This window comes from Furipterus horrens, unplaced genomic scaffold (assembly GCF_987537825.1).
Source record: "Furipterus horrens unplaced genomic scaffold, mFurHor1.1.pri manual_scaffold_3, whole genome shotgun sequence".
NCBI lineage: Eukaryota > Metazoa > Chordata > Mammalia > Chiroptera > Furipteridae > Furipterus > Furipterus horrens.
Window position 1 is genome coordinate 95390476 of NW_028327173.1, and position 25848 is coordinate 95416323.

The 25848-nt window shown below is 39.7% G+C and overlaps 1 protein-coding gene across 2 annotated transcripts in view; it reads left to right on the forward strand.

Moving 5' to 3' along the window:
• SERPINB6 (serpin family B member 6) overlaps positions 1–23209 on the forward strand; it is a 29797-nt gene extending 6588 nt beyond the window's left edge. Inside the window, exons 2-7 of one of the 2 annotated variants that reach the window (XM_090269896.1) lie at positions 6195–6369; positions 8651–8800; positions 18641–18758; positions 21360–21502; positions 22416–22571; positions 22796–23209. In XM_090269896.1, coding sequence (XP_090126022.1) covers positions 6205–6369; positions 8651–8800; positions 18641–18758; positions 21360–21502; positions 22416–22571; positions 22796–23200 — 1137 coding nt within the window. In that variant the 5' untranslated portion in view covers positions 6195–6204 and the 3' untranslated portion in view covers positions 23201–23209. Of the gene's footprint in view, positions 1–6194; positions 6370–8650; positions 8801–18640; positions 18759–21359; positions 21503–22415; positions 22572–22795 lie in introns of those variants that run through there. The other variant, XM_090269897.1, reaches the window with a different exon arrangement.
• The last annotated feature ends 2639 nt before the right edge of the window (positions 23210–25848 follow it).

The window sequence follows — 25848 nt, forward strand, 5'->3', positions numbered from 1 at the left end:
TAATTCTTCAGTTTTCTTGGTTTTCTGGAGCAAGCAGGTTTGCTTTCAAATGATCCAGCCTACATCTTGGGTTTTCCTAAGCTTGTGCTGAGCCCTTTTCCCAGCCAATCTCCTCTCCTGTATTCTGTGGGGTTTCATGTTCTCATCTAATCCCATCCTTTTCCCAGGTATTCCCAGGCTAGACTCCGCCCCTTTATGTCGCCATTTTGGCTCCCACTGCACATGCCCCAAAATTCCACTGTGGTAGCTTGGTTTCTACTGAGCATGTCCTTAAGCAAAGGACTTTCCCTGCTGTTTTATCCCACCTCCCCACGTTGGTAATTCCGCCCTCTCCCCCACAAGCCTTGCACAGGTAGTTTCCAAAGCGAGTCCTTCTTACCTACACAGGGGAAGTAGAGGTGTTCATCCTCTTGGTGGGGATTTGGCTATCCCCTGTCAGTGTCTGAAGCTGTAACTTCCAGACTTAAGCCTAATGAAGTGTACCTTCTAGACTCAGTCAGGCCCAGGCAATCTAGCTCTCTTTTGTTAACTCCTAGCTGCCTATGTTAACAGTATTTTTATCAGTACCTGAGTTTTACCTTCAGTGAATTTTCTAGTGGTGGAATTTTTGGTTCAGATGGTATGAATGTGTTCATGGCATTTTCTTTCTTTGCTTTTATTTTTTACATAATCTTAAATTGTACTTGGGAAACGGTGTACCAATTCACAGCATTATTTCACAGTATAAGAGGGAATGACTGTCTTACTTTGATAGTGCTGGAAATTATGGATGTTTTAAAAAGGTATCTTTAATTTGCTCTCCACTTCTTTTTTAGAAAAATTTTTATTTTAGAAGGCTGTGTGGCATCATGATTAAGAGAATGAACTCTATAGAGTCACACACACCTGGTTTCCAACCCTCTCTCTGCAACTCGTAGTCCTGTGATTGCAGGGACAAGACACTTTAAGAACTAAGAACTAAGATTTCTTTGTCCAATGCAGATATTCTCAACTTGCCTTGCAGGGTTGTAAGGATCTTTTAGGAAAAGTGCTAACATAGGACATAGTATATACTCATAAAAGTATATTTATTTTTTCTGAGGTTAAAACTTTTGAGTATAATTATTAGCCATTGTTTTCCTTTTTTAAAAAAAAAGTTTATTTTTAGACAGGAGGGGAAGAGAGGAGGAAAGAGAGGTAGAGAAGCATTGATTGGCTGCCTCTTTCACGTGCTTCTGCTGGGGGACCAAGCCTGCAACCCAGGCATGTGTTCTGACTGGGAATTGAACTGCTGACCCTTTGCTTTGTGAGATGATGCAACCAACTGAGCCACACCAATCAGGGCTGTTTTTCTTTTGTTTTCTTTCTTAATCTACTATTATCCTTGGTACATATTTCTATTGCAATCTTTTTTTTTTTAGTAAACTTTTTGGAGCCCATTTTACTGCATTCTTTTATCAATTTTAAGAGTATTTCATTGGTTTTAGCTGTTTTTCAAGTAGACCATCACATATTTTGCTAAATATGCTTATTTTGTTTTATTGCCAATAAATTTTCTTCTAATTATGCTTCATGAGTTATTTTTGCCTTGGCCAGAACTATTAAAACAAAGTTTCACAAATATCAGATAACAGATGTCTGTATCATGTATCTGTTTTGAGAAACAAAACTACCTAATATTTTATCAGTGATGATGCTGGCTGCTGAGGGAGGTAATCTTTGTCATGTTATGGAAATATAGGAAGTATTTTTTGTTTAAGGACCTTTTTCATAAGAGGAATATCCAGTTGTTTTATCGTTAATGTAATTTTTAATTTGTTTATTCTCTCATAGACCTGGAGGCCAGAAGTTTGAAATAGGTTTCACTGAGTGAAATTGAGGTGTTGACAGGGAGGGCCTAGTGTGAGAAATGCTCACAATAAAACACTGAAACACAGGACTTGAGCAGTAACTGAAGCAGTTGTTAATTCACAGACCTGCAGCTCTGGGCGCAGCCTAAAAGCCAAATCAAGGTGCGTGCCGAAAAAACGGAACTGGCTGCTTTTATCCTAACACGAGTAAAGCCTCCCACCCCCTTCTCCTTCTCTGTTTTTCCATGCTGGATACTCCGAGTTACAATCTAACTCAATAAGCTAAATTAACTGAGGGTGATAATTAACTGAGGGGGATCTGGTTATAGTTCTGTCTGCAGCTCTTTGAAATTTCTCCATCTTGACTTCTGGCCAAGATGGAGGCTTAGACTGACACGCTCGGTCTCCCTCTACAACTAGAAAGGAATACAACTACCTCAAAACAAAAGATAACTAGAAATTCCAGAAAATAAAACTACTCGGAATCCCAACGTACGAAGTTATAAACCAGCAGCGCCCGTCGGACAGGTAGGAAGAGTGAAAGTGGGCGGTGCTGTTTGCAGTAGCACCAGGGACAGGGCAGGGAGAGCAATCCTGGCTGCAGTCGAGCCGCAGCAGTTCGCGACCCCAACGCTGGGAAAAGCAGCCACTGCAGTGCCTCGGATGGTGAGGCCCAGAAGGTAGGAGGATGGATCCTGGTCTCCCAGTGGAGAATAACGGCAGGAATCCACAGCGCCGCGAAAAAGGTTGTGGATCGCTGCCAGTCGCCGGGTTGTGATGATACACGGGCTCCGCCCCCTATAGCCGGCCCAAGAAGCAAAGCAAAACACAAATCTGTCAAAATGAGGCAGACAACTATAGAAATCCCGGTGGCGCAGCTCACCAGGCAGCAGACGAAGAACCTGACAGATGAACAAATAAGAAACCTTTCAGAGACTCAATTCAGAGCTGTAGTCATTAGGTGGCTTACAGAATTAACAAAAGATTTAGAACAAGACGAGAAAAGATTGAAAGCCACTCATACTGAAAAGAACGAAAACATATACGAGACAAGTGGTGAGGAAATAAAATCCAGAGATCAAATCCACAAACCGGAACACGGGGAAGGAACAAACGGTCAACCAGAGCATAAAGAGGAAACAAAAAGTAAGGAAAGTGAGGAGAGGATCAGAAATCTCTGGGACAGCTATAAGAGATCGAACATACGGATTATAGGATTGCCAGAGGACGAAGAAGAAGAACTAGAAATTGAAAAATTAAGTGAAAATATAATAAAGCAGAATTTCCCGAATTTGGGGAAGGAAATAGACTTACAGGGCCAGGAAGCACAGAGAGTTCCAGAAAAACTGGACCCAGGGAGAACCACTCCAAGACACATTATGATCAAATTGTCAAAAATTAAAGATAAAGAGAGAATCTTAAAAGCAGCAAGAGAGAAGAAAAGAATTATGTACAAAGGGGTCCCAATTAGACTATCAGCTGACTTCTCAAGGGAGACCCTGCAGGCAAGATGGGACTGGCAAGAAATATTCAAAGTAATGAAAATCCAAAACCTAAAGCCACGAATACTCTATCCAGCGGGATTGTCATTCAGAATAGAAGGGCAGAGAAAGTGCTTCCAGGACAAAATAAAACTGAAAGAGTTCATTAGATCCAACCCACTATTATATGAGATGTTAAAGGGACTGATTTAGAAAAAGGAGGATCAAAACTATGAACATTAAAATGAAAACTGCAGCACAAGAACCAACAACAGAAGCTAGGGAATTGAAACAAAGACAAACTAAGTAGGCAATGAGAGTGGAAAAAGAACTATAGGTATGGGGAACATATAGGGGGGAGGTCAGCAGGGAAGGGAAAATGGGTAAGGGAGGGAGACGGCATAGGAATTAAGAAGCATAGTAGGAGGGAATGGAGTAGACAGGAAGAGGTTGAGAAGAACTATATGCACAACCAATGGACATGGACTAAAAGGGGGGGACAGCTGGAGGGAGGGGTACCACTGGGTGGAGGGGAGCAGAGGGAATGGAAATTGGGACAACTGTAACAGTATAATCAATAAAACATATTAAAAAATTTAAAAAAAAAAAGAAAAGAAATTTCTCTATCTTGTTTGCTGGGCTGTCTAGCTACATTTTCCCATTTCCTGGAGTTTTCGAGATGTCTATCTCCCCCTCTTTGATCTCAGATATCCTTTGTCCTCAGAAGCATTTGTGCTGAGCTGCGGAATGCTCCTTTTCTGATTTTTAAATATGCTAATACTGTTAACTCTGGCTCAGAGACCCTTTAATTACATTTGCCCTTTGCTGCTAATTATTTTCTACTGGTTTGGGAGTCATCAGTTTCCTTGCGCCTTACACTAGCTCCCTCTAGAAGCTGAAGAGGAGAATCTCTCCTTGAATTTTCAGCTTCTAGAGCTGCATTCCTTGCACTCCTTGGTTGTCTCCCTTCTCTCCATGCCAGCAGGGTAGCATCTTGCTTCAGTCCTCACTCTGCTTTCTTCTTCAGTCAAATTTCTCTCTGCCTCCCTCTTGTAAGGATTCATGTGATTACACTCAGGGACCACTTGAATGATCTTCCCCATCTCAGTAATAATCTCCCTCAATATCCTTAATTTAATCACATCTGCCTTCTCTTTTGCCATTATAAGTTAACAATCACAGGTTCTAGGGATTTGAATGAAGATACCTTAGTCACTGTGAGGGCTTAAAAAAGAATACTTTTTCTCCAACCTTCTAAGTTCTTCTAACTGGGCTAATAATTAAGTCAACAGTGACAGGTTAACAGGAGAAAAAAAAATTAATACAAGTGCATGGCGAATTCACATAAGTGTGAAAATTCCAAAGACAATGAGGCAAAATTTAGAATATAAGTTATTTTGGACAAAAGAGAAGTCGGGGGATGGGTTCTTAGATTTCAGAAGTGAAAATGGGCCATTTACAGATAATTGAGGAAGAGCCAGACACACTGGCAGGCAGTTTTGCCTCAAGGGGACACAGGATAATCTAGCTGTCAGGCACCTGCTTGGTGCCTTCCAATATATCACACTGAATTCAAATTAGGCTAAGGTGAGCATCCTCAGTTTCCTTCCTGAAGCAGGCCTTTCCTTTTGCATCTTATGTAGAAAAGGGAGAAAGTCAAAGGTTCTTTCTGAGTCTTGTTTCTTACTAACCAGCTTAAAATTGATAACCCAAAAGGCAGCTTCCAGGTGGCAAAACCTTGGTCCCCTTCACAGTTTGGGGGCCATTATGTTATCCGGTGATCACAGTTACAAATGTAAAGGCATGTTGGGGAAGAATGGGTTAGCCCTGCAGTCTCCACAGGTCTTTCAGTTAGATATCTCCTGCCCTCTCCCTTCATACTCCAAAACTGCTGGTTTTGCTTTCCTCTTGTTCTTTAGGTTCCCACTCACTGCTCAGATAGGAAATACTAGCCTGTCTTCTTCTTAACTTGTGACAAGAAAAATTTTGAGATGTTCTAAGTGAAAATGACAGCAGTGATAGAGCGAGAGAGACAGAACAGTTAGGCTGTTAATAGCTGTGGGCCTTCTCTGACAGAAGTCTGGTCATTATTCTATGTATTCTCTACTGGAATTTAGGATTAATTTCCAGGTGCCTATTTCCAAGATTATCCAAAATAGCCAGGAGCCAGTGAATCCCAGGAGCCTCTGCTATCTTGACTCAGGAGTCTGAACTTGCTCTTTACACACAAACTTGCCAGTCTGGTGCCCACAGCTAATGCACAGGAGCAGACACTTCCTTGCTGACTGCCTACCCCAGATCTGGCCCTGCTTTGGCTTCTTCCACGCCCTTAATCTAAAGCTATTGTCATTTCTTTTCCAATGGCTTACATCTCTTTTATCTTAAGATTTCAGGGTTCCCTAAAATGGAGTCTTCTCCCTACATTATAAAAACATTCAACCATCTTTTCTTATGTTACTTTGTGATTAAATTTATCATTATGAATGATTTATAAATTATAAAGTAATGCTTATAAGCACATACAATGCACCAAACAATACAGAAACAGAACCAAAAGCCAATAACTCCTCTACCAATTTTCCCCCCAGGAAGTAAGGAGGGTAAGTTGTTGAGTGTGTATCTTTCTATACTTTCTCTGGGCTCACAGTGTATAGATATAAGTCCTCCTGCTTTCTCCCCCACAAACCAGGATCATATTATAAACAGAACTTTTTAACTTATATTTTTAAAAAATCTTGAGGTTCACTGCAAAGAAATAGAGTTTTGGATGTGTACCTATTTGCTGATAGACCCCAAGTGTTAGTGGTAACTATTAACATAGTGAATTTCAGTCACCATGTAAGCCTGTATTTATGTGATGCTGATTTTAAGTCCATTGTTTCAGACTCACCATCATGGATACTCTGTCAGAGGCAAATGGCACTTTTGCCTTAAACCTTTTGAAAAAGCTGGGTGAAGACAACTCGAAAAACTTGTTTTTCTCTCCCATGAGCATCTCCTCTGCCCTGGCCATGGTCCTCCTGGGAGCAAAGGGAAGCACCGCTGCCCAGATGGTCCAGGTACGTGCCTGAAGCCATTCCTGGACAACAGTAAACACTATTAATTTGCCAGTTAACTGTGCCTGCACCTTTCAAATCCCAAAGGACTTACTCTCTGGTAGCATTGCAGTGGTGTGGGTAAAATGTTGCCAGGGAAAGACATGTTAGCCCTGTGCTAGTGACCTGGGGTAGCACACCTTATCTGTGCCATGGTCTGCCCTCTGGCTCCTAATGGTTCACAACTCTCCCATAGGTAAGATTCATTTAACCACTCCAAAGCCGTCAGTCTAATTTCATCCTGGGGCCATACTGAGGCCTGAAATTCAGGAGGAACAGGACTATTGGACTCCTCAGTGTGGTTCCTGGGTGCAGAGCCTTGTGAACTACAGACAAATTATTACTCCCTCACCCCCCAATATGCAGTGGTGACACAGGGAGGGATAACTGCAGTGGACATGCCCTTCAAATACTGTGGGGGGAGGTGTCTCAGACCTCTAGAGCTGCCATAACAAAGTAGCACACACTAAGTGGCCTAAATAACAAATTTATTTCCTCACAGTTCTGGAGGCTGGAAGTCCAAGAAAAGGTGTCAACAGGTGTTCTAAACAGTTGTGGGATTTCTATATGTCAACTTAAATCTGCTTCATTGTTCAAAAGCACAAGCCCAATACCTGTTTGAGGCAGGACTCTGTGCTGGGGGACAATGTCCTTAAGATGCACAGAAGGATTCTGCCTAGCAAGAGAGTCTGAGGAGCTTCCTGAATTTTTCTAAGGTTTTAACAAAGTGGATCTTTATCTTGCCCTTGGGGCCTGTGCCTTGGGTTTGACTATTTGCCCTGAGGTCACTTCTTACTTTTAGAATCATTTGCCTGCTGGAGTGGCTGGGAATAAGAAATATTAGGAACATTTTTATTTTCTACCCAGCAAGTCCTAGGTTGGAAATATTTCCGTTAAATTTCATTTGAAAATGAAACAGTTTTTTTCTTTAGCTCATGCTTATGTTCCCATACTTTATCCCAGGCAGCTAAAATAAACCACATTTTTTGTGGATATCTCCTTAACCAGATTCATGATTCATTGGCAAATGTCCAACCTTTCCCATCATTGAAGGTGACAGTCTGTCCAGTTCTTCTGCTAATATATGCATGATCTCCTTTTCTCCAGATTTCTTCACTGTCCTTCCAAGCTCTGTTCACAGTCTCCTCACTCCCTTTCATTCAGCTTTGGTCAGCTGCCTGGGTTTGAAGTGAGTGCACTCACTCTATGCTTTAGATTTGTGTTATGGCACAACTCCATGTCTAGATTGTTGCATGGATCTTCTATGGCGGCAAACAAACCACCCAAAACCTAGTGGTTGGAAATGACAATGGTTGATTTATTTATTTGTTTGTTTGTTTGTTTATTTATTTATTTATTTATTTAGAGAAGAGAAAGGAGGGAGGAAGAGAGGGAGAGAGACATCAATGTGTGGTTGCCTCTCGCACGCCCACAACCGGAGATCTGGCCCACAATCCAGGCATGTGTCCTGACTGGGAATTGAACCTGCGACCCTGTGGTTTGCAGGCCGGTGCTCAATCCATTGAGCCACACCAGCCAGGGCGTTTCTTTTTTGTTTTGTTTTGTTTTGTTTTGTTTTGTTTTTTCAGTTCTCGTGGCTTGACCCCATGGTGCCAGCTGTGATCACTTGATCCAAGAAAGGCCTCTGTGAAATGTCTGGGGTCTTGTTGCTGAGTGTTGGCTGAGGCCGCCATTCTGCAAGTAGCTCTCCCCATGTGGTGTTGCTTTCTAGGGTTTTCCACAAGCCCCCTCTAAGACAGCTTGAACTTCCTTACCCCATGGTGGCTGGGGTACAGGAGAGTAAATGTGGGGCCGGCAAGCCATTGAGTGCTCAGTGTGTCACTTATGCGTTCTGCAGTTAGAGCAATCACAGGTCCAGTCTGAACTCAGGACCAGGGGAGAGGCTGCACCTTTTGGTCTCAGGAGTGGTGTGTCTTCACATAGACTGGAAGGCCAGGTTGACAGCCTTATTTTCAGGCAGACTACAAGTATTGAGCACCCAGAACCTGGGTCTGCGAGGGACATTTCTTCTGCCAATGCAGATAGTGCTCTGACTCCATGCCGGAAGTATTATTGGGATAGAGTGGCTTTCAAGTTACTTTTTGTCTTTAGTTGAATGAATTTTCTTATAAGCTATAATGAGGATCTGTACAATTCTTAGGCAGAGTTGTGTTGTATCCAATTTCCTGAAGTCCAAGCATAGTGAAGTTGTACATTTTTATTTTTATTCTGTCTTTTATTTTAGGCACTTTCTTTAAGTAAAAGTGGAGGCGGAGGTGAAGATGTCCACCAGGGTTTCCAATCACTTCTCACTGAAGTTAACAGGACTGGCACGCAGTACTTGCTTAGAACTGCCAACAGGCTTTTTGGAGAAAAGTCTTATGTTTTCAATTCAGTAAGTTAAATTGCTGTTTTTAGAAAATTAAAGACCACAAGGTGGTGGGAGGAGGGGGGTCACGTGGTACAACAGAAAGCTTGTGGGCTACAAATCTACAAATTTGCACAGATTTACATGAGCTCAGATCTACTAACTTCACACGTTTCCTTTGACTCAGTTTTACCCTCTGTAAAATAATCCTTATAACAGATACTGTTTAAATATTTATGAAGCTTAAGTGAATTATTATTTTTTAAAAAAACTTACTATACAGCACAATACAATTCAAGATGACTTGGCGAAAACAAGGAAATTATCAAAATGGATATTTTTAATTATTTTTTACTAACTGGTAATTTTTTGTGCAGTGTGAGATGTTAAACTTTTTACACATGTAAATACTTTGATAGTTTATTCCAACTCAGAATTTTTAAAAAGTTCTTATTTGTCTAAGTATATTGGCTTTCTTTATTTATAATGCTTTCCATTTTTCAAAAACGACTCATGTGATATGTGAATATCGACTTCTTACTTAAAAATACAAAAAAGCAGACATAAAGTTAGAGCCCTCAAAACTTCTTTTCCATACCCCGTTGCTCTCCTCCCTTTTATAAGAGCTTTTATAGATTTGAAGTGTATCTCCTTCATAAATATAGAAATGTGTTTTGTGGGGTTTTTCCCTACATAATGTCATTATACCATACATATTCTTTTGTAATTTGTTTCAACTAACACTGTGACTTTAACTCTTTGCATCTTAGTGTACATGGATTTACGTTACTCTTTACATATTATTCAGTATTCTTTTGTTGTTATTTTTTTCTTAGTATTTTTTTTTTAATCCTCACAGGAGGATATTTTCACTGATGTTAGAGAGAGAGAAAGGGAGAAAGAGAGAGAGAAACAATGATGTGAGAGAGAAGCATCCATCAGTTGCCTCCCGTATGTGCCCTGACCTGGGATCTAACTGGCAACCCAGAAATGTGCCCTAACCAGGAATCAAACTGGCAGCCTTTTGGCATACATTCCAACCAGCTGAGCTACCTGTTTAAATTTTTTTTGTTATCTGGTATTCTTTTTCTTTTTCCTTTTTTTAAAATTGTTGACACTAATGCAGATGTCCGCATTTTTACTCCTTTTGTCCATCTCCTCCCAACCTCCAAAGCCCCTTCTCTCTGGCCATCACCACACTGTTGTCTGTCTGGGTTATTCATGTATGTTCTTTGGCTAATCCCTTCATCTTCTTTCGTCCAGTCCCTCCTCCCCATGACAGCTGTAAGTCTGTTCCATGTATCCATGCCTCTGTTTTTATTTTATTTGTAAGTTTATTTTGTGCATTAGATTGCACATGTAAGTGAGATCATATAGTACTTGTCTTTCTCTGACTGGTTTATTTCACTTAGCATAAAAATCTCCAATTCTATCCATTCTGTAGTAAAAAGTAAGATTTCCTTTTTATGTTTGCATAGTGTTCCATTGTGTAAGTGTACCACAGCTTTTTCTACTCATCTACTGATGGGCATTTGGGCTATTTCCAGATCTTGGCTATTATAAATAATGCTGCTATAAACATAGAGGTACCTATATGCTTTTGAATTGGTGTTTTGGGATTCTTAAGATATATTCTCAGAAGTAGGATCTCTGGGTCAAAAGCCAGTTCTCTTTGGAGAAGTGTCTATTCAGCTCCTTTGCCCATGTTTAAATTGGGTTTTTGTCTTCCTGGTATTGAGCTGTGTTAAGTTCTTTATATATTTTGGAAATTAACCTCATTTCAAATGTGTCATTGGTGAATATGTTCTCACATACAGTGGGTTCCCTTTTTATTTTGTTCCTGGTTTCTTTCGCTGTGCAGAAGCTTTTTAGTTCGATGTATTAAATAGTTCCATTTGTTTATTATTCCCTTTGTTTCCCTTACCCTAGGAAACATATTGGCAAAAATACTGCTATGACAGCTGTCTTGAGATTTTACTGCCTATCTTTTCTTCTAGGATTTTTATGGTTTCCTGACTTATATTTAATCTTTTATGTATTTTAAATGTATTCTGGTGTATGGTGTAAGTTGGTGGTCTAGTTTCATTTTTTTCATGAATCTGTCCAATTTTCCCAACACCATTTATTGAAGAGACTGTTTGTAGTCCATTTTATGCTCTTGCTTCCTTTGTCAAATATTAATTGATTATATAGGCATGGTTGATTCTGGACTCTCTGTTCTGTTCCATTGATCTATTCTTATGCCAGCACCAAACTGTTTTGATTACGCCTTGTAGTGTAGTTTCATATTAGGTATTGTGATACCTCTTAGTTTTTTCTTTTTTCTCAAGATTGCTGAGGCATTTTGGGGTCTTATTTAGTTCCATATAAATTTTTGGAATATTGTTCTATATCTGTGAAATATGCCATTGGTATTTTAATAGGAATTGTGTTGAATCTATAGATAGCATTAGATAGTATGGATTTTTTAATGTTGTTCATTCTTTTAATCCATGAACACGGTATATGCTTCCACTTATTTGTTATCTTCCTCAGTTTCTTTCTTTAAAGTCCTATAGTTTTCCAAGTACAAATCTTTTACCTCCTTGGTTAAATTTATTCCTAGGTACCTTATTTTTGTTGTTGCAATAGTAAATTGAATTGTTTTCTTAGTTTCTCTTTCTTATAGTTTGTTATTGGTGTATAGAAATGCCACAGATTTCTGAATAATAATTTTACATCCTGCTACTTTGCCAAATTCATTTATTAAATCTAGTAGCTTTTTGGTGGAGTCTTTAGGGTTTTCTATATACAATGTCATGTCATCTATGAGTAATGACAGTTTTACTTCCTCCTTTCCAATTCGGCTGCCATTTATTTTTTCTTCTTGTCTGATTGCTGTGGCTAAGACTTCCACTGCTATGTTGAATAAGAGTGATGAAAGCGGATACCCCTCTTTTGTTCCTGGTTTTAATGGAAATATAATACTTTTAGATTCTGCCCATTGAGTATGATGTTGGCTGTGGGTTTGTCATATATGGCCTTCCTTGTGTGGAGGTATGTTATCTGATATTTTAAAGTATGGGTGGACTGTAACCATTCTTCCATTGATGGACATCTAGGTTGTACCCAATCTGAACCATATGTGTGGTACTACAGCATGGACTTGTAAAAGGAAGAAAGGGAGTGAAGTTTTGGAGTGATTATTAGAGAATATTGTGAAATTGTTGCCCCAAAAGCTCTCACCACACCACAGTGTGATATTTTTTTTTTCCAATTTGCTCTATTTATTTTTATCAGTATTAGAGATTTGGTAGTTTATTACCATCTTTTTTAAGCCTTAGATATAAAGATAAACAACTTCCAATAATCACAAAGGGTCCCAGGATCATGTGTAATTACAACAACAAATTAAGGAATACACACAAACACACAACCAAAAGAAGTAAAAATAATGATAGAAATATAAATGTAGAAGGCTTGAGTAAAAATTGTAGTGATTTTAGAATGTATTAGAATATAAGCAACCATCAATTAAAATAGACTGCTCTCAACAGCATGATATATATGAAGCACATCATAACCACAAACCAAAAATCTATAAGAGATATACAAGCAATAAAGAGAAAGGAATCTAAACACACTATAGAAAGTCATCAGCGTTGAAGAAAAGAGACCAAGAGAATAAGAAAGGAACTGAGAACTACAAAAATGATCAGAAAACAATAAAATCAATAACTATATGCTGCCTATGAATGGTTACTTTAAATGTAAATAGACTGAACACACCAATTAAGAGACACAGTGTGCCTTAATGGATATAAAAAAAAAAAAAGACTTGTACATGTATTGCCTATAAGAGATCTGGCTCATACTGAAAGCTACATACAGATTGAAAGTACGTGGATTGAAAAAAAAATTTCATGCAGATAAAAATGAAAGTAAAAGATGGGTATCAGTACTTGTATTAGACAAAATATACTTTAAAACAAAGACTGTAATAAGAAACAAAGAAGGGGATTTCATAGTGATAAAGGGATCAATTCAACAAGATGTTAAAACTCTTTTAAACATTTATGCACCCAAAATAGGAGCACCTAAATATGTAAGTCAAATATTGACATACCTGAAGGGAGAGATAGACAATAATATAGTCATAGTGGGGGACTCTAACACCTCATTGACATCAAGGGATAGTTCAGCCAGACAGAAAATCAATAAGGAAACAATAGCCATAAATGACACATAAGACCTGATGAACTTAGTAGATATCTGTAGAACATTTCAGGTAAATGTAAAAGAATACACATTCTTTACAAGTGCTCTTGGAACATTTTTTAGGATATAATACATGTTAGACCACACACACACACAAAAAATCTCAGGCCCAGCAGGTGTGGCTCAGTGGATTAAGCATTGTCCTGCGAACCAAAGGGTTGCTGGTTTGATTCCCAGTGAGGGCACATGCCTGGGTTTTGGAATTCAGGTCCCTGGAGGGGGTGCATATGAGAGGCAACCACACATTGGTGTTTCTCTCCCTCTCCTTCTCCCTCCCTTCCTCTGTCTCTAAAAATAAATATATTTTTTTTAAATCAGTAAATTTAAGAAGATTGAAAACATATCAAGCATTTTCTCTGATCATAATGGTATGAAATCAGAAATCAAGTATAAGAATTAAACATGTGGAGGACAAATAACATGCTGCTAAACAATAGGTTAAGAACAATATCAGACTTCCTGCCAAGATGGAGACTTAGACGGACACGCTCAGTCTCCCTCTACAACTAGAGAGGAATACAAACCTCAAAACAAAAGATAACAAGAAATTCCAGAAAATAAAACTACACAGAAGCCCAACATATGAAGTTATAAACCAGCAGCGCTCGTTGGGCAGGTAAGAGGAGCGAAGGTGAGCGGTGCTGTTTGAGGTGGCACCAGGGACAGTGGCAGGGAGAGCAGTCCTGGCTGCATTCGAGCTGCAGCAGCTCCCTACCCCAACACTGGGAAAAGCAGCCACCACATTGCCTGGACGGTGAGGCCCAGAGGGCAGGAGGACAGACCCAAGTCTCTCAGCAGAGAGTAATGGCAGGAATCCATCTTGGACCCCCGCCACCACACAGAACACCACAGCGCCACGAAATAGGTTGCAGATTGCCACCAGTTGCTGGGCAGTTACGACAAAGCGCCACAGCGTGGCGAAAAAGGTTGCTGGACTGCCGCTGGTTGCTGGGTAGTGACCACAAAGCACTACAGCACCGCGAAATAGGTTGCGGATTGCCACCGGTCACTGGGTTGTGACGAGTACACAGGCTCTGCCCCCTATAGCCGGCTCAAGAAAGCAAAACGCATCTGTCAAAATGAGGCAGACAACTATAGAAATCCCGGTGGCGCAGCTCACCAGGCAACAGATGAAGAATCTGACAGATGAACAAATAAGAAACTTGTCAGAGGCTCAGTTCAGGGCCATTGTTATCAGGTGGCTTACAGAATTAACAAAAGATTTGGAGAAAGACAAGAAAGGATTGAAAAACACTCATACTGAAAGGAACAAAACCACATACAAGACAGATGGTGAGGAAATAAAATCCAGAGTTCAAATCAACAAACCGGAACATAGAGAAGGAACAAACAGTCATCCAGTGCGGAGAGAGGAAACAGGAAGCAAGGAAAATGAGAAGGGGATCAGAAATCTCTGGGACAGCTATAAGAGACCGCATATAAGAATAATAGGATTGCCAGAGGGCGAAGAAGAACTAGAAATTGAAAAATTAAGTGAAAATATAATAAAGCAGAATTTCCCAAACTTGGGGAAGGAAATAGACTTACAGGTCCAGGAAGCACAGAGAGTTCCAGAAAAACTGGACCCAAGGAGAACCACTCCAAGACACATTATAATCAAAATGTCAAAAGTTAAAGATAAAGAGAGAATCTTAAAAGCAGCAAGAGAGAAGAAAAGACTCATGTACAAAGGGGTCCCAATTAGACTATCAGCTGATTTCTCAAGGGAGACCCTGCAAGCAAGAAGGGACTGGCAAGAAATATTCAAAGTAATGAAAATTCAAAACCTACAACTACGAATACTCTAGCCAGCGAAACTGTCATTTAGATTAGAAGGGCAGAGAAAGTGCTTCCAGGACAAAATAAAACTGAAAGAGTTCATTAGATCCAAACCACTATTATATGAGATGTTAAAGGGACTGGTTTAGAAAAAGGAGGATCAAAACAATGAACACTAAAATGAAAACTGCAGCACAAGAACCAATAACAAAAGCTAGGGAATTGAAACAAAGGCAAACTAAATAGTCAACGAGAGTGGAAAAAGGACTATAGGTATGGGGGACATACTGGGGGGAGGTCAGCAGGGAGGGGGAAGGGGGAAAAGGGAGGGAGATGGTACAGGAATTAAGGAGCATGGTAGGAGGGAATGGAGTAGACAGGAAGAGGCTGAGAAGAACTATATGCACAACCAATGGACATGGACTAAAAGTGGGGGACAACTGGAGGGAAGGGGGTCACCAGGTGGAGGGGAGCAGAGGGAAGGGCAATTGGGACAACTGTAACAGTATAATCAATAAAACATATTTTTAAAAAAAGAATTTATAAAAAAGAACAATATCAAGGAAGAAATTATAGTATGTATACCATGAGACAACGAAAACGAAAACACAATGACCTAAAGTCCTAGTCAGAGCAGTTAGTCAAGAAAAAGAAATAAAAGACATCCAACCAGTAAAGGAAGAAGTAAAATTGCCACTATTTGCAGGTGATATTTTATATAGGAAACCACAGACTCCACCAAAAAATCTGTTAGAACTAATAATTCAATAAAGTTACAAAATATAAAATCAATATACAAAAATCTATTGTATTTCTGTACACTAATAACCAGTGATTGGAAAGAGAAATTAAGAAACAATTCATTTACAAATGCATCAAAAAGAACAAAATACCTAGGAATAAATATAACCAAGGAGGTGAAAGATTTGTTATTTGATAACTGTAAGACATTGATAAAAAAAATTGAAGAAGACACAAGTAAAGATTTGCATTCTCATGGATAGGAATAATTAATATTGTTAAATGTCCACACTACCCAAAGCAATTTATAGATTCAATGCAATCCCAATGAAAATACCAGGAGCATTTTTTGCAGAACTAGGTCAAACAATCCTAAAATGTATATGGAACCATAATAAATCCTGAATAGCCAAAGCAGTCTTGAAGAACAAAGTTGGAGGGTTCATGCTCACTACCTGATATCAAATCATGCTACAAGGCTATAGTAATCAAAACAACATGGTACTGGCATAAAAACAAACACATAGATCAGAGGAATAGAATAGCTCAGAAATGAACTCTTACCTATATGGCAAATTAATCTATGACAAAGGAGACAAGAGTATGTAATGGGGTAAAAACAGTTTCTTCAAGCCCTGGCTGCTGTGGCTCAGTGGATTGAGAGCGTCGGCCTACAAGCCAAGTGTCACTGGTTTGATTCCCAGTCAGGGCACATGACTAGGTTGCATGTCAGGTCCCCAGTTGGGGGTGTAAGTAAGAGGCAACCACACAGTGATCTTTGTCTCCATCGCTTTCACATTTCCCCTCTGTCTAAAAATAAATAAATAAACAAAATTTTTTTTTAAAGTTTCTTCAATAAATGGAGTTAGGAAAGCTAGACAGATACATGCAAAAAGTGAAACTAGATCACTTTCTTATAGGACATGTAAAAATAAACTCAAAATTGATTAATGACTCAAATGTAAGACCTGAAGCCCAAACAGTCCTAGAAGAAAACATAGGTAGTGAACTCTTTGACATCACTCTTAGCAATATTTTTTTGGATATGTCTCCTAGAGCAAGGGAAACAAAAGAAAAAATAAACAAATGGGACTATATCAAACTAAAAAGCTTCTGCACAGTGAAGGAAACAATCAACAAAACAAAAAGACAACTTGCTGAATGGGAGAAGATATTCATCAGTGATAGATCTGATTAGGGGTTAATATCCATAATATATAAAGAACTCATACAATTGAACACCAAAAATAAGAAAACCCAAAACAAAGCAAAAAAGAGTCTAATTAGAAATGGGCAGAGGGCCTAAATAGACATATGAAAAGGTACTTAACATCAGTAATCATCAGAGAAATGCAAATTAACACCACTGTGAGATATCACCTCACGCCTGTCAGAATTGCTGTCATCAGTACATCCACAAACAACAAGTGCTGGTGAGGATATGTAGAAAAGGGAACCTTCACACACTGTTGGTGGATTGTAAATTGGTACAGCCACTATGGAAAAAGAATATGGAGGTTACTCAAAGATTAAGAATAGAACTACCATATGACCCAGCAATTCTACTTCTATGTATTTATCTGAAGAAATTTAGAACTTTAATTTGAAAAGATATATGTACCCTTATGTTCATTGAGCATTATTTACAATAGCCAAGCTATGGAAGCAACCTAAGTGTCCATCAATAGACGAATGGGTAGAGAAGTGGTGCATATATATACTATGGAATATTACTCAGCCATAAAAAGAATGAAACCTTGCCATTTGTGACTGCATGAGTGGACCTTAATGGTATAACACTATGTTGGATACTTGAAACTAATGTAATATTGAATGTCAACTATAATTGAAAAATGAAAAACCAAAACCAAACAGGAGTAAAATTGGCAAAGCCTGAATTATGTAAATATTAAATAAAATGATATAATAGCATTTAGTACATTGTGTACAACATCCAAAGAATTCAAATGTTACGTAAAACAGTACTAATGATAATTCATCTCTTCCTCAATGTAACCCTCTGAGGTTTAGGTACTGCTGTATCCTCATTTACAGGGGAGAACAAAGAAATTTAGAGAATCTTAAGTGAATTTTTTAAGGCCCCACAGCTATTAAGTCACAGGACTTGGGTTCATAGTTATTGTGCTATATTGCTTCTCTTCTGCTACTCTGAAGAAGAAATGTGAAATCCTGTAATATAAAAATAATACTGAAAAGTGGAATTAAGTACTTGCAAACTGTTCAAAAGAAAGCTTGGAAAACCATTCCAGAGTGCACTGCCAAAAAATTTGTTGTTTCAGTCCATTTGTTTTCAATCAGATTGTCTGTTTTTATATGGCATAAGGTAGGTGTTCATTAATATTATCATTTCATAGACTATATTAACAAAATATAGTTTAAACTTTTGAAGGGAGTTTCTCATACTCTAGAATGATCTATCCAAAGTGGTAGCCAGTAGACACATGTAGCTATTTAAATCTTGGTATAGTTAATTAAAGTGAAATAAAGTTAACTGTTTAGTTACGTAGCAGGCAGAGTAGCCATATTTCAAGTGCTCAGTAGTCACATGTGGCTTAGAGTTAGAACATTTCTCTCATCACAGAAAGTTGTGGTGGAAGTGGTGGTGAAGAGTTACACATTTTCTCTGCATTGTAGGAGACAATAGGCCCTGGTTCTCAAATGTAGTGGGAGCTATGGCTCTTGCTGTTGGTAGGATGTCACTTAGCAAATGCAGTGGCTTGTTGGGAGTGACAGTCTGTAGTTATTGCATCTAGTGTCTTTGTGTTTACCTCATTGATGCACAGCTGCTCCCTTAAGGATCTAGCAGTTTATGATATTTATTTGATATTCAGATCACTATTGTACTTAATTTGTAAACTAAAATCAAATGCAGCAGAAAATTGAGAAACTGGATTTCGGGGTAACTCCTCATTTATCTTTCACATTATTCAATTATTTATTCATTCCCCCTTATTTTTATTCTTCATATTACATGTAAATCATAAAATTATCTATTTGTCACAATGAAGATGTAAGCGGGTAGTGTTGCTTGTTTTTGTGGCCATGCAATTATGTTGCTGTTTCTCCCAGTCCTTCAAAGATTCCTGCCACAAATTCTACCAAGCAGAACTGGAAGAGGTCGACTTCTCCAAAGCTACAGAGGAGGCCAGGAAACACATAAACTCCTGGGTAGAAAAGAAAACAGAAGGTAAAAATATACTGTTGTTCTATTTTAATCAATCTTAATGTTCATTTCTTCACAACATCAAATGTAAATAAATAATCTTTTTTTCTCAAAATAACTGTAAATTGCCCTGGCTGATTAGAGCATTGTCCTGAGACACCTACGTTTTGAGTTTGATCCCAGTCAGGGCACGTACAAGAATCAACGAATAAATGAGTGGAAGAACAAATCGATGTCTCTCTCTCTCTCTCTCTCTCTCTCTCTCTCTCTCTCTCTCTCTCTCTCTCCCCCCCTCTTCCCCACTTCTTTTCTCTCTAAAATTCATAAATAAAAAAATTTTTTTTCAGATTTAATGTGTTTTATTGATTAAAATATTACATTTGTGCCAATTTCCCTTCCCTCTGCTCCCCTCCACCCGGTGGCCCCCCTCCCTCCAGTTGTCCCCCCCTTTTAGATTATGTCCATTAGTTGTGCATACAGTTCCTCCCAACCTCTCTCCGTCTATTCCATTCCCTCCTACCATGATCCCCAATTCCTATATCATCTCCCTCCCTCTCCCCACTCCCCCTCCCTGTTGACCTCCCCCCAATATGCTTCCCGTACCCACAGTTCCTTTTCCACTCTCGTTGCCTGTTTAGTTTGCCTTTGTTTCATCTCCCTAGCTTCTGTTTTTTAAACCAGTCCCTTTAACATCTCATATAACAGTGGTTTGGATCTAATGAACTCTTTCAGTTTTATTTTGTCCTGGAAACACTTTCTCTGTCCTTCTATTCTGAATGACAATTTCGCTGGATAGAGTATTCGTGGTTGTAGGTTTTGAATTTTCATTACTTTGAATATTTCTTGCCAGTCCCTTCTTGCTTGTAGGGTCTCCATTGAGAAGTCAGCTGATAGTCTAATTGGGACCCCTTTGTACATAATTCTTTTCTTCTCTCTTGCTGCTTTTAAGATTCTCTCTTTATCTTTAATTTTTGACATTTTGATTATAATGTGTCTTGGAGTGGTTCTCCCTGGGTCCAGTCTCTTGGGAACTCTCCTTGCTTCCTGGACCTGCAAGTCTATTCCCTTCCCCAAGTCTGGGAAGTTCTCCTTTATTATATTTTCACTCAATTTTTCAAGTTCTAGTTCATCTTCCTCACTCTCTGGCAAACCAATGATTCTTATGTTGGGCCTTTTATAGCTGTCCCAGAGGTTTCTGATCCTCTCATTGTTGCTTCCCATTTCCTCTCGCTGCATTGGTTGACTGCTTGTTCCTTCTCCATATTCCAGTTTGTTGAAATGAACTCTAGATTTTTTTTCCTCACCATCTGTCTCGTATGTGGTTTTGTTCCTTTCGTTATGAATGTTTTTCGCTTCTTTCTTATCTTTTTCCTGCTCTTTTGTGAATTCTGTAAGCCACCTGATAACAATGGCCCAGAACTGAGCCTCTGACAGGTTTCTTATCTGTTCATCTGTCAGGTTCTCTATCTGTTGCCTGGTGAGTTGTGTCACCGGGATTTCTATAGTTGTCTGCCTCATTTTGACAGATGCGTTTTGTTTTCTTGGGCTGGCTGTAGGGGGCAGTGCCTGCGTACGCGTCACAAATCAGCGACCGGCGCCTGTCTGCGACCTATTTCGCAGCCCTGTGGTGCTTTCTTTGGGGGTGGGGGTCCAAGATGGATTCACACAGTTATTCAGCTAGGAGACCGGGATCCGTCCTCCCGCCCCCCTGGGCCTCACTGTTCAAGGCAATGCGGTGGCTGCTTTCCCCAGTGCTGGGGTCGCCCACTGCCAGGGGCTTGACTGCCGCCGGGATTTTTTGCCGCCGCCCCCCCCCCCCCCTCTCAGGTGCGACCGCAAACAGCACTGCCCTCTTTAACTCTTACCTGCCCAAATGGCACCGCTGGTTTATAACTTCATATGTTGGGCTTCCGTGTAATTTTATTTTCTGGAATTTCTAGTTATCCTTTGTTTTGAAGTAGTTGTATTCCTCTCTAGTTGTAGAGGGAGACCTAGCGTGTCCGTCTAAGCCTCCATCTTGGCCGGAAGTCTCAAAAATTTTTAAAAACTGTAAACTTTTAAAATCCACTTCTGGGTATTGCCAATGTATGATTATTTTTTCTAGCATTTTCTTGTTCTTATCAAAATATCTGTGATGTCTCTAAATATCTGGTACACTTCTTCCAGAACAATCTACACTTTGATTTTTATTGTTAATGTTAATCTAGTCTTTCTTTTCACAAATAGTGTAAAGAAACATTTGGATATAGGTCTCAGGCTGTCTTCCTATATGGTGTGGCTTATGCCCTGCAGAGTCCCATGCAGTAGCTTAATGATCCCCTCACCCACCTGTGATTCTTCCTTTAAACTGTTCTTTACACTTGCTACAAACTTGAACCTTTCTTAGGCGCCAGGCATTGCTATCTCACTTGTGATGAATTCATCCTGCACATATTACTTACTTAATTTTACATTTTTTATTTAAGTGATGGTATTTTTAAAGTATCCCTTTACATGGTTATATTTGGGGGACTAATCTTTTTTATCTGAATTCTTGTCTATGCAAGGCGATGGCCCAATCTGAATATTATTCCCGAAGCATGTATCAGAACACTCTTAGCTAATTGGTTCTTTAATTCTTTTCAGGTAAAATTACAGAGTTGCTGTCTCCAAATTCAGTTAATCCAGTTACGCGTCTGGTTCTCGTGAATGCCATCTACTTCAAGGGAAACTGGGTTAGTCAGTTTAAGAAAGAGCACACCAAGGAAAGACCATTTAAAGTCAGCAAGGTGAATATTTTGCAATAACAACGGAGATTCTGGGAAACAGTCCCTGTGTTCAAAGGCATGTGCTCTCAGGTCTTGGGGAGGAGTGAGTTTGCTGGGCCTGGTTTACCTGAAGCACCTCAAGGGACTTCTGTGGCTTTCAGGTTCACAATTACAGGTTGCTTTTAGTACTTCCGTTTTCACTCCCTTGGAGTGGAGGAGGAGTCACAGAAAGGTATTTAGTGAAAGAGTGATGTGGTCTGATTTATTCTGTGATTTATCAGATTCCTCTGGCCACTGGGTGAGGAAATCACAAGGGGGGATGACACTGAAGGAGTCACTTAGGCAGTCATCCTAGTGATCAGGCCTAGGCTGATAGCAGTGGAGGTAGAAAGAACAAGTCAGATTTTTGTTACATTTTAAACTCAGAGCCAAGAAGATTTGCCAGTGATTCAGATGTGAGTTGTGAATGACAATAGCCAGAAATACTGCAGGAATTTTGACAATGGGATGAATGGCGTCAGCATCAACTGAAATGGGGAAAATTGTAGATTTGGAAGGGACTATGAGGAGCCCAGTGTGACATGTGACATTAGAGTTTTCTTTTATGTCCAAATGCAGGTGTCAAGTAGGCAGTATGAGTTTTGAGTACTGGGGAAAGGTCCCAGCTAGAAATATAAATTTGGGAATGCTACTTAAAGTCACAGGACTGAATGACATCATCAAGGGAAAGGCAGTATAAGGAATGAGCCCTCTGTACCCCAGTGTCCAGAGGTTGAGGCAGTGAATTCATGCCAGCAAAAGATGGGGCTGATGTGTTGTGGAAGCCAAGGAAGTATTTTTAGGGGACCTGAATAGCCAGCTTTGTTGATTCATTCAATGTATAAACTGGGTCTTGTTTCAACTTAATATTTATCCTTTTTTTTTTTTTTTGTAGAATGAGAAGAAGCCTGTGCAAATGATGTTTAAGAAATCTACATTTAATATGACCTACATAGGAGAAATATTCACCAAAATTCTAGTGCTGCCTTATGTTGGCAAAGAGCTGAATATGATCATCATGCTTCCTGATGAAAACATAGACCTGGAAACGGTAATAAGTGCTAAGAAATAATTGTGCTGTGATGGCAAGGGAGTCAGTCACACTTGCATTTCTGCTTAGAAGTTCTTCTCATTTTCCAGTGAATATTTCTTAAGTAGCATAAATTCCCATTACCGCAATCTCATACCACACAGCATAGAGCATTCATACCATAGCACAGGTTCTACTGGGCAGCCCTGTTCTAGATCATAAAATCTTCAATCCTCCTCTTCCAGGTGGAAAAAAACCTTACCTATGAGAAATTTGTAGAATGGACCAGGCCAGATATGATGGATGAAGAGGAGGTGGAAGTGTTCCTGCCTAGATTTAAACTGGAGGAGAATTACGACATGGAGGATGTGCTTCGCTCTCTGGGCATGACTGATGCCTTTGAGCAGGCCAGAGCAGACTTTTCGGGAATGTCATCCGCGAGAGACCTGTTTCTGTCCAAGGTCATGCACAGGTCCTTTGTGGAAGTCAATGAGGAAGGCACGGAGGCTGCAGCTGCCACTGCCGCTATCATGATGCTTCGATGTGCAAGAATCACTCCCAGGTTCTGTGCTGACCACCCCTTCCTTTTCTTTATTCAGCACAGCAAAACCAACAGTATTCTGTTCTGTGGCCGATTCTCCTCCCCTTAAGGAAATGGTGAGCACTGTAGCCCTACTTCTGTCTCCTACTGACGCACTTTTCCTCTGACACTTTACAATGTGCCTGAACCCAAAGTGACCTTTGGTGACAATTCAGAAATAAAAGGCTTAATTTTGAAGTTCCATATTTAGAACTCTGTGTATTTATGTGTTCACTTGTCAATGTTTTCTAGGGTCTGAAATTGCCATTCAGGAGGGTCTGTGGTCACATTGGCAAGGCAGCACTGGCTGCACAGCAAATAATGTACCCTGCTGTGAAGGGGTCCCCTCCATCCTCACACCCATGCAAGGCCTCGGGCCTTCACCTGGAGCAGAGGGCTGTGCTGCTTTTCTCCAGGGTCAAGGGATCAGTGGTCCTCCTCTCTCTTCTACACATTGGCACTATTAGTGATAATAGTGTGAAACAGGGACTATGAGGAACTGTGGGAAGAAGGTCTCAGAGACCCTCAGCAGCAGGGAGCTCTATTCTAAAACTTGTTGTAAGCTTTCCAGAAACCAGCACAGGAGCAGGGAGAGCAGTGAGAAATCAGTCCCATTTCCCACGTGTCTTCTTGCTTTTATCGTAGCTTGCATTTGTGATCTGTGGTCACATACCTGTGCAAATGCACAGTCATCCCTTTCCCTGAAAATGTAATTGCTACCAGGAGCCAGAGAGAGGTCTGTTCACAATAACGTAATTTAAGACAACTTCATGAGTATACACCAGATGGTTTTCTATTTTACTGCAAGTATTAGAAAAAAAGAGGCAGCTAAGGTTTCTGCAACCACTTGTGTTACTTGCTGGAAATGTGATCACTGCTCAGTGATACAAGAACTAAATTACGTGAATTTTAAGTGGCAGAGCTGTGTTGTGTTCTTGGGGACAGCTGCAAGGACCGCTGACCTATTTACAGTCACCCAGAGCCTGGATTGTTTCTGTAACTAAACTGCTGTGATGGATATTTCCATTCTGTCACTGGTGCCCTTTCCCAGTTGTAGCCAAGTGCGCAACTTAGCTGTGGGGAGTGACTGGGACTGAGGAAACACTGGTACTGTGAGTGTGATGAGAAGAGGAAAGTGTTATGAGGGGTGGCTGGTTTTGTCACCACCCTCTGCTCAGCACTAAGTGGATTTGCCACATGTAGTGCATAAGTCTGTAACCCTTCAGGTCTCAAGGTGTCTTTCTTCCCTTTCCTTGGATGAGAACCTTCAGGCATATCAGGAGGAAGCTGTGAAAATGAATGCCAGTTAAGAACTTCTCTGTGAAAAGTTATAATGTATATAGAATAAATAACGTGCATTCTGCTCTAAGGGGCTCTTTTTTTTAATGACTTTTTATTTTTAATTACAGTTGATGTACATTATCATATTAGTTCAGGTGTACACCCCAGTGATTAGACATTGTGTAACTTAATAAGTGATCATCCTGATATATCTCTCACCCATCTGACACCATACATTGTCATTAGACTATTAAGTGTATTACCTATACTGTACTTTACATCCCCATGACTATTCTATAACAACTAATTTGTACTACAATCCTCTTCACCTTTTGCCCATCCCCCCCCCCACACCAATCTGGCAACTGTCAAAAATTTTCTCTGTATCTATGAGCTATTCCTGTTCTGCTTCTTCACTTATTTTGTTTTTTAGATTCAATTGTTGATAGTACACATTTATTGCTATTTTATTGTTCATATTTTTAATATTCTTAAAGAAGACCCTTCAACGTTTTATATAATACTGGTTTGGTGGTGATGAACTCCTTTAGCTTTTTGTTGTGTGGGAAGGTCTTCATTTGTCTTTCGAGTCTAAATGATGGCTTTGCTGGGTAGAGTAATCTTGGTTGTAGGTACTTGCTTTTTGTCACTTTGAATATTTCTTGACAATCCCTTCTGGCTTGCAAAGTTTCTTTTTGAGAAAACAACTGACACATTTATGGGAGCTCCCAGGTAGGAAACTAACTGCTTTTTTCTTATTGCTTTTATGATTTTATCTTTAACCTTTGCTATTTTAATTTTGATGTGTCCTGATGTGGGCCTCTCTGGGTTCATCTTGTTTGAGACTCTCTGTGCTTCTTGGACTTGTATGTCTTTTTCCTTCACCAAGTTAGGGATATTTTCTGTCATTTTTTTCAAATAGGCTTTCAATTTCTTGCTCTCTCTCTTCTCCCTCTGGCACCCCCATGATGCAATGTTGGTATGCCTGAAGTTGTCCCAGAGGCTCCTTATACTATCCTTATTTTTCTTTCTTTCTTTTCTTTTTTTTTTTTTCTGTTCTGATTGGGTTTTTACTTCTTTACATGTCAAATCACTAATTTGATTCTCAACTTCATCCCCTCTACTGTTGATTCTGTGTAAATTATTTTTCATTTCAATTAGTATATCCTTTGCTTCTGACTAAGTTTTTTGTATACTGTTGAGGTCCTCACTAAGTTCCTTGAGCATCCTTATAACCAGTGTTTTGAGCTCTGCATCTAGTGGATTGCTTGTCTCTATTTTGTTTAGTTTTTCTTCTGGAGTTTTATTCTGTTTTTTTCATTTGGGCCATGTTTCTTTGTCTCCTCATTTTGGCAGCCTCCCTGTGTTTGTTTTTATGGATTAGGTAGAAATGCTACATCTCCCAGGCTTGGTAGAGTGGCCTAATGTAGTAAGTGT